The following is a 9373-nucleotide window of genomic DNA, read 5'->3' on the forward strand; positions in this document are numbered from 1 at the left end:
GTTTTAATTCAGTTCAGCAGCTTCTTTTCATATTCTGTTCGGTTCAATTGTGTTCTTAAGAGTTTCAATCAGTTCATTTGCCTTTTTACACATTTTAATCGGTTCAATTGGCAATAGATGGATCTTCCATATGAGTTTGGTTTTTGGTGCAAGTTTTGGTGAGTTCTTGAAACATAGAACCTTGATCCAATTCTATTAAAAGTGCCTAAGCTATCTCCAACTCAAGTTGATTCCATAGAATGTCAAAGAATCATCTCTATCATGCTATTGGATTCATATCACAGACCATGCGAAGGCATCTAAGTGTCGCGTTATCACCCCAACTACTAGATCTTGCTCTACTTGGTCCAATGACTTCCCAAGCTTGAACGTCTTACCATCAATCTGCCTTTCCATAACGTTCCCAGCTGGCTTGGGTCGCCTCTCCCGAGCGTTCTCTGCGCGAGCGACGCCTCCACGGTCCTCTTCCATGGGTGGGCGCTCCATTACCATGAACACACCTCTCTTCGTTTTGAGACTATTCTCATAGCACCTCTTGGCCTCTTACTGATCGGACTTAATCACGATCAACTTCCCACTCAGATCGGGGAACTTCATCTTCATGTGGCGTGTAGACGACATCCCCCTTAATCAATTTAGAGTCGGCCTTCCCAACAAGATGTTGTACGCTGACTGGGCATTTACCACTAGGTACCTTATGTTTTATGTGTGAGATGCAGAGCCATCTGTAAAGGTCGTCCTTATCTCCAAATAACCACGCACCTCTACCTGATCTCCCGCGAAACCATACAAACACCCTGTGTATGGCCTAAGCTGGTCAGGAGACAACTGCAACTTATTAAATGTAGACCAGAACATCACATCCGCCGAGCTGCCTTGGTCTACAAGCACTCGATGTACTTTCCTCCCAACGGTTACAACAGAGATCACCCTGGATCGTTATCATGGGGGACGACGTCGTGAAGATCGGCCTTCGTGAACGTGAGGTCGACATCGAGCGAGTCGTTCACCATCTGCTCCTCCACTGACATTACTGAATGCACATACCTCTTGCACTGAGAGGCAGTGCACCCTCCACCTGAGAATCCACCTGAGATGGTGTGGATCTCCCCATGGATGGGCATCTCGTGGGCTTGGTCCTCCGCGGGCGTTGCCAAGGTCTCGGTCCTTGATGGCCCCGCCAGGTAGTGATTCAGAAAACCACTCTTCACAAGCTCATCCAGCTGATGTCCCAATGCCAAGCAGTTGTTTATCAGATGACCAAACGCCTAGTGGAACTCACACCATGTATCCTTGTGCGGTCCCAGCACCTTATCAGTATTCACCGGCACCTTCAACCTGTCTGCTATGTTGGGCACTGCGATCAGGTCCTTCAGCTCCACCACGAAGTTGTGCCTCACCGGCTTATTCTCCCCTGAGCGCCCCTTAGCCTGGGGCTTCCTTGGCTCGTAAGGCCGCTTTCCTCCTTGACCTTTCTTTCCCGTCGCAGCCTCGTTCACCCTCATGAGTTGTGCGCACGACGCTTGCGCGCTTCTCATTTACTTCACCTTCCGCTGCAATGTGCGCCACCGCACGACGCCTAATCTCAACGAAAGTTTTGGGGCGACTTCTGATGAGCGACTCCCTGAAAGGTCTAGGGCAGATTCCCTTCCTGAACGCATGGACTATCATCGACTCATCCGTGGTGTTGACCCTCACCACTTGTGCCCCAAAGCGATTAACAAACTCCTTCAACGTTTCCCCCTGATACTGCCTCACGTCAAAGCGATCGTAGGAATTGGGTGGGGGAGCACGATTCGCTATGTACTGCTCCTTGAACAGCTTCAACAACTGCACGAACGAAGTCACGTTGCCATCTAGAAGGCTGATGAACCACTCCATCACCGTTCCCACCAGCGTGCTCATGAACAACTTACATTTAACGGCATCAGAACCGCCAATCAGCATCATCTGAGTATGGAAAGCTGTGAGGTCTGCCTCTGGATCATCTATCCTGGTGAACGTGGCTTTCGGCCCCACGAACATAGCACGGATCGCAACATCCATAATTTCTTGTGAGAAAGGCATAGGAAACTCCCTGGGAGGCGTTGCGCACTCTTGTTCCTTTGTTTTGCGACTCCCAGCCTGGGTGCGTAACCTGCGACGCAACTCTTCGTTGGTGCAGTGCAACTCCTCATTCCTTGCTTGCGATGACGCAAAGTCCAGCTGGATACACTCCTGCTCCGCCTTCGACGCCGCCATCGCCTTCTGTAGGCCCTGCATCATCTCCATGACCTTCTGTAGGGTCAAGCTCTCACTTCCCACATGCGCCGTAGAACTTTGACTAGTATTCCCCATCCTTGGACGTTTCTTGACGAATCTTGATGAATTCATGTAAATCTAAGCGAATCTTGAAGATTCTTGATGTACTTTTCGAGAATCTTGAAAAACCTGATGAATCTCCCCAACTCTTCACTGGATCTTGAACTTCTTGCGGTGGGACAGAGGTTTTAGATCAAGCCCCACGGTGGGTGCCAAATGTTCCTGCCGGTTGACCTGAACACCTTTGTGTGTCTCTACGAGCTGCGCTTCAAGAACCCTTTGCTCCTACTCCAACGTTCTCCTTCCTCCGCCGTGAACACCTGAAACAGAGAGACAAATGGCACCCTCACGGCCGTTTGCACTCCGACGCTCAAGTCAGTTATTGGGTAGAAAACACAGAAACACTTCTCGTCACAAAACACTGTAAGGTCAATGTTCAGAGCAGTGCGTAACTGAATTGTAACTGAAAATCTTAACTTCTGGCAAATGTCCTCGAATGTGTAAAAACGTACCTCATTTTGTTTATCGTAAAACCTTATATACCTTTCCAGTGTTTCTGTCCACGTGTCAACCTAAGACTTACACGCAATGTGGGCGCATCTTAGCGACACTGTCACCCAGTCTTAGGCCATCTCAGTGCGTAAGGTTGCCCTGTCGAAGTGCATCTGGCGCGGGATGATCACTCAGACATCAACTCATACGCCCAATATCTGAGTGGTTATCCTTCTCGAGCGTACTCTGCCCCTTCACGTGCCATGCATGCAGATCACCCTTGGGACGTGACCCTTACGAGTCGTCTCTGTCCCAGTGGCTTTTTGATCCCTACACCCCATGGATGGATCCCTCGTGACTTGGGCTTCTTCATACTGGTAACTGGGATGTGGCTTGGAAACCACCTTTCTAACACATCTTTACTCTTGGGATGCCGAGGTTCGAGGCCTCCATGCCATAACTCGATGTTGCCCGCTCCTCGACTCCCCATACCTATGAGCCTGGCAAGGCTCCTCCCTGGCCAACTGAACATCCTAGTGGGCCCAACCTTCGGGGTCCTACTTTGATTTTTGGTCAACGTCCGAGTCCGAGGACTGGTCGGTACACTTTTAATTGAGTCTTCTTGATGTTTTAATCGGTTCATATTGTTTTGATTTGATTCATTTTTGATTTTTGAATCCAATTTTGTTTTGTCAAGTCATGTGCATCCACAATTGTCATCAATTCCAAGTAGTACTAATTGTTCTCAATTTGGTTGCTTGTTTTAATTTGAGTGCATTTTATAATTCTGTTTTTGAGCTTTTGGTGCATTTTTTTTTAGATTTGAGTTAATGCTTGTGTGTTAGATCCATACAAGTTCATATACATCAATTTCATGGTGTCTTTGAAGTTTTTCAATTTTGTTTTTAATTTCAGTGTAGGTTTCCTCCATTTCACTAAATCTGTGCTGGCTGAATTTGTTTGTGGAAATTAATTTTGTTGGAGAAAAGTTCCAAAACACTGGATTCGAGTATTTTGAAGTGTTAGAAAAAAGTGAGAAAAAAAAGTGAATCAAAATTCAAAATACAAAAAAAAAATGATAAACTAAATACAATCAGTGTGCAATTCTGGCGCAAAAGAAAAACGGTGAAGTGACAGTGATTTTGAAAAATTTATCACAATTAATTGGCGCACTGTTTTGGTGTGATTCTAGCGCCAAATTTGAGCTAAGACGTTGAACTTTCTGTGGTTTAAATTTCAAATTCAAATTTGAATTATCCATCTCAACATAAATTGTTTACGTCACGCATTTAGACCTCAAATTTTCAGTAATACTGTTTTGGTTTTCTTAATCCAAATCTAGTGTCATTCTTTAGGTTCAATTTGTGTGCTACCTTTTATTGAGTACCTTATTTTTGTTTGCTTGTCATTTTCATTCAATACTATTTCAAGTTTTGTCATCTATCAACTCTCTTTGATGTAGTCCAATTTTAAATTGAACTTTTGTTGTTGTTACTTAGTCTCTGTAACAACTTCTGTTACTTTGTTATACCAACCACTGTACTCACACCCATATATAAATATAACTATGCATGGCACTGTTGTTGTAATTGGTTTCATATAGAGAAATAATACAGAGCCTCTCTCTTCCCACTTATTCTCTCACTATATTCTTTTTCTCTCTCTCCCCTTTTACTCACAGTTGCTTTAAAATTTTGTTGACCTCTTTCTTGGTGAAAGTATTTCAAAGGTGTCTTGTTAAGTTTGGAGCTAACATCTTTGGTGAGAACCTTATCACTCAAATAGGTGCAGATTTCAATACTCCAAGTTGAATATCCTTAAGAGGTATAGGAAGAGGACAACAACAATCTTGTACAAAGTCTACACAAAGAGGGAGTGCAAATAGAAAGAGTGCCAAAATGAAAGGAGTGCATATAATAGGATTTACTAAAATTTGTTGATCCAATTTTCATTGTATTTTCTTCGAGTTGTAATTTTGTTAAACCTTGAACAATTAGTGGATTTGAGGTTCTAAGTACCAAGAAGCCTCACCATTAGGAATTCAACTAGTTTAAAGCTTTCTAGTTAGAATTAATTTTAATTGTGTTTAAATTGTTTTAGCATTCTTGTTTTCTGGCATAAACTTGTGTTTTCATTCTTGATTGTGCTCTAAGTGAATTACTAAGATAAAGGTTTGTGAAAGTTTTGAAGGATAGAATCTGGCTAGGAAGGTTTGGTACTTAAGTGATCCAAGTGATCCACCTCCCTTTCCTAGGAGTCTACCTGCATTACTCCACCTATCTTTCTTGTTGTAACTTACTTTTAACACATAACGTTAAACATGTCTTCTCATTCTTCTAGTCCAAATGAAAGTGATAGAAAGTCTACAAAATCTCTTTTAAAACAATTAGCCAGAGACTTTCAATCACTATCATCTAGATAATTGCGACATAAGGCCCAACTAAAAGAAAGGGATGCTCATTTTGCTAAATTAGAAGAAGATCTTAAACTTGTTAAAGAAAAGAAGGAATACACCAATAAAATAAAATAAAATCTTCACATACATCTAGCTCTAGGTTGAGTGATTCATATGGTGAGGAAAGCCTTAAAATTAATGAATATTATCAACCTCAACCTAGGAGAGTTAGAAGGGAACAAAAAGAAAATAGTAAGGGAGCATATACATGTGAAAGAGAGTTAATGATGATTCGAAGAACCCTCAACAACCAATCTAGTGTGAAAGAGACACAAAGAGAGAACATTTTCCATACAAGATGTAAAGTTTTAGAAAATTTTTGTTCTCTCATTGTGGATAATGTCTCTTGCTGCAATTGTTGTAGCACTAAGGTGGTTGAGAAGCTAAATCTACAATTAATAGCTCATCCTAAACCTTACAAACTTCAATGGAAAAATGAAGTTGGGGAATTAATTATAGACAAGCAAGTGAAAGTCGAGTTCTCTGTGGAAAACTATAAAGACAAAGTTTTATGTGATGTAGTTCCCATGGAAGCGTGTCATATTTTGTTGGATAGACCATGACAAATTGATAAGAAAACTATGCACAATGGTCTTACCAATGAGATCACTTTCACTCATAGGGAAAAGAAGTTTGTACTATATCCCTTATCACCTTCACAAGTGAAACATGATCAAGTACAAATGAAAAAAGAAGAAGTAGAAAACCAAGAAAAAGTCCTTAAGGAAAAAGAGGTGTGGGAGAAAAGTGTTCATTCTCACAAGGTCATTCAGAAAGAAGAAAAATTTGAAAATAAAATTGAAAAGATACTTCTTTCTGAACAACCTTCAGGCTTCCTACTTTGTAAAGGAACAAATAGAAAACTTCTTAAAGAGTCTCATGAAGGAGAATTCATGGGCCATTTTGGAGTTGATAAAACTCTAGAGCTTTTAAAAGGAAAATTCTTTTGGCCACACATGAGGAAAGATGTCCAAAGACATTTCCGTGGATGCATTTCTTATTTAAAAGCTAAATCTAAGGCAATGTTTCATGGACTCTATACTCCTTTACCTTTTGCAAGTGCTTCATGGGAAGACATAAGCACGAATTTTATATTAGGATTTCCTAGGACAACAATAGGTTTTGATTCCATTTTTATGGTTGTGGATAGGTTTCACAAGATGACACATTTTATTTCATGCCATAAAGTGGACGACGCTAAAAATATCTCTAAGCTCTTCTTTAGAGAAGTGGTAAGACTTCATGGTTTACCTCAAAACATAGTTTTGGATAGAGATCCAAAATTTGTAGGCCATTTTTTAGGACACTTTTGGAAAAAGTTGGAACTAAGTTGAAATTTTCAATTTCTTGTCATCCTCAAACAAATGGTCAAAGTGAAATTGTAAATATATCTCTTTCTACTATGCTTAGGGCAATCATGAGAGGCAACCTCAAATTTAGGGATGAGTACCTTCACCATATTGAATTTTCATATAATGGGTAGTTCATAAAACTACTAATATTTCTCCATTTGAAGTTGTGTATAAATTCAATCCTCTTACTCCTTTGGATTTGTTACCTCTACCTAATCCACAAGAATTTGTGCATAAGGAAGGAGTAACAAAGGTTGATTTTTTTAAGAAAATGCATAAGAGGATTAAGGAACAAATGCAACAACAAACAGAGAAATACTTGAAACATAGCAATAAGGGGAAGAGAGAGATGATTTTTGAGGAAGGAGATTGGGTTTGGCTTCACCTTAGGAAGGATAGATTCCCTACTAAGAGGAAATCCAAACTTAGTCCCCGAGAAGATGATCCATTCCAAGTCCTCAAAAGAATAAATAATAATGCATATCAAATAGACCTGCCTGAAGAATATGGAGTACATACTACTTTCGATGTTATGGATTTAACCCCTTTTGTAGGTAGTGAAGATGAAGAGGCAGAAGAATTGGATTTGATGACAAATCCTTTTCAAGAGGGAGGGGATGATGGAAGAGGCCTAAGCACAAGCCCAACAAATAGAAGATCAGGGCCAACTACTAGAGTTATGGCAAAGAAGATTCAAGTGGACTGGGATACAACTACTAATGACAGAGAAACCTCCCAATATATGTTCAAAGATGTCATAAATCTAGTGTAGAGTAGAATTTATTTTCTTGTCAAAATAGAATAGGAATTTTACTTGTATTTTTCTTTAATTATAATTAGGGTTGGATTAGGCATCTAAAGACCAACCTCGGTTAAATTAGGCTTTCTAGAAAACTCCTAAGTAAATCTAGGTCGGCCCATTAGATCTAAAATGAGCACATGTTGCACACCATGCCACACCTTCCATGTGAGCTCATTTTAGGCGCCAAATTCAATCCCATTTCATTTGAAATTTCCCACCATTTCTACTAGTTCAAATCCAGCCCTCTCATGCTATTTAAGAGGTGCTTGGTTCATGTAATTTCAAGATTAATGAATGAGTTGCTGCCCAAATTGCTAGCCAATTTCACTCTTGTCTCTACCTCTTTAGGATAGACACTTAGTCTTCAAATTTCCACTAGATCAAGTGATTAGGCCTCACCTATCACTCTCCATACTTAGCCTTCACCTTCAAGGAATCCACAAGCTCTACGTGAGCTCCTTGTCCATTTCAATCCATGAAGCTTTCGCATATCTCCACCAAGAAAATCCAATCGGAATGAAGGCACTACTCCATCACACCCACTCTTCATGGGCTATATATTACACCGGTTGGATGATATAACCGGTGTAATATGGGCCATATATTACACCCATGGCAGAACTGGATACCCAGCCACAAGTTCCTCCACATGTACTGGCACACGCAAAACTGGTTACCCATGTGTTTGTAAGTGGTTACTTATGTGACATTTATGGCCACCCACTTTTCATGAAAAAAATTCTAAAAGCTTTAGAATATGAGCCATATATTACACCAGTTAGATGGTTTAACCGATGTAATATGTTCTGAGTAAAAAAAAATAATATATTACACCGGTTGTTACAACAAACCAATGTAATATTTTTACCTTATTTTAAAATGTGCGCCTCACTGCTCATTCGCGTTACTACCCTATTTTTGAATTTGTGTTATTGTCACATCTGCAGTGTCAAATGTGTGTTACTGTCAGACGGTGTCAATATATCGGGACTCTACTGGAAAAGAAAACTATTGGTCAAGAATTTACATAAAGGGAAAACTATATTTCATTATTTAATACGTTTTTCTCCTAACAAAGGGAAGAAATTGCGAAATTTATTTATTTCTCCTCCTACTAAAAGTTACCTTCTTTAGGATAAGTAATATATATATATAATCTTTTAAAACTTAAAAGAATTGGAAAAAAAACTTGTTGAATATATGTACATATATATTTAATGATTAAAATAAATTTTGAAAGAATGTTGACTCTCCTTGGGTAAATAGACTCTCTTTGGGTAGAAAACACTTGTTATTGCTAACTTTTATTGCTTGCAAATAGATTCTAAACACTGATTTACTGATTTTACTATTGGATTCGTTGGGAGACGACTTGGGGTCATCTGACCACAATTATACTATCATCTCTCTAGTGTTAGACAAGTCTACGCTAGAATTATATTAGTTTGACAGCAAAACGACAATTATCAGTCAACGAATAGGGCTTCGAGGTTGAATATGAGATTTTGGAGAGAAAGTCTACTTAGGTGACCTAATTTGTGGAGGAAGGAAAGAAGCCAAAAATCGAAGACAATTGAAAATTGAAGTAAACCCTTATCTCACAATTTGTTTCAATTAAGAGCAAAAAGAGAGAAACAAACCTAGAAAATCAAAATTTGGAAGTAACCGCTATTTGAAAAATGACAAAGTGGCAATATACTAAGGAATTTTCATAACTGTTCACATTTGGCCAATGCTCACGTTTCCTAATATTTGTCTCTCTTTCATAATTTGAACATACACTTCCTCTCTTTATTCAACTGATTTTGAAAATAAACCATCTCTTCCAATTTAAAACCGCCCCTCCACCTATTTCAAATGTTTTACAAAAAAAAAAGGAAAATGATTTTGAGCAGTTAAAGAGGATAATCTCCTTTATATATACTAGCGGGAATACATGCGTTATCCGTATTTTTATTTTTTATCATTACA

At 39.6% G+C, this 9373-nt stretch overlaps 1 protein-coding gene across 1 annotated transcript; it reads right to left on the reverse strand.

The window, feature by feature from the left end:
- Positions 1–1425: 1425 nt before the first annotated feature.
- On the reverse strand, positions 1426–2337 carry LOC137834217 (uncharacterized). The gene has a single exon (XM_068642279.1). It carries the CDS (start codon positions 2335–2337, stop codon positions 1426–1428), a length of 912 nt encoding a protein of 303 aa, XP_068498380.1.
- Between the last annotated feature and the right edge of the window lie 7036 nt (positions 2338–9373).

The sequence above is a fragment of the Phaseolus vulgaris genome, chromosome 5 (assembly GCF_000499845.2).
Source record: "Phaseolus vulgaris cultivar G19833 chromosome 5, P. vulgaris v2.0, whole genome shotgun sequence".
NCBI classification, from domain to species: Eukaryota; Viridiplantae; Streptophyta; class Magnoliopsida; order Fabales; family Fabaceae; genus Phaseolus; species Phaseolus vulgaris.

Excerpts from the sequence above, each read along its gene's own strand:
- LOC137834217 (XM_068642279.1), bottom strand. The coding sequence starts at position 2,337 with ATGGGGAATACTAGTCAAAGTTCTACGGCGCATGTGGGAAGTGAGAGC.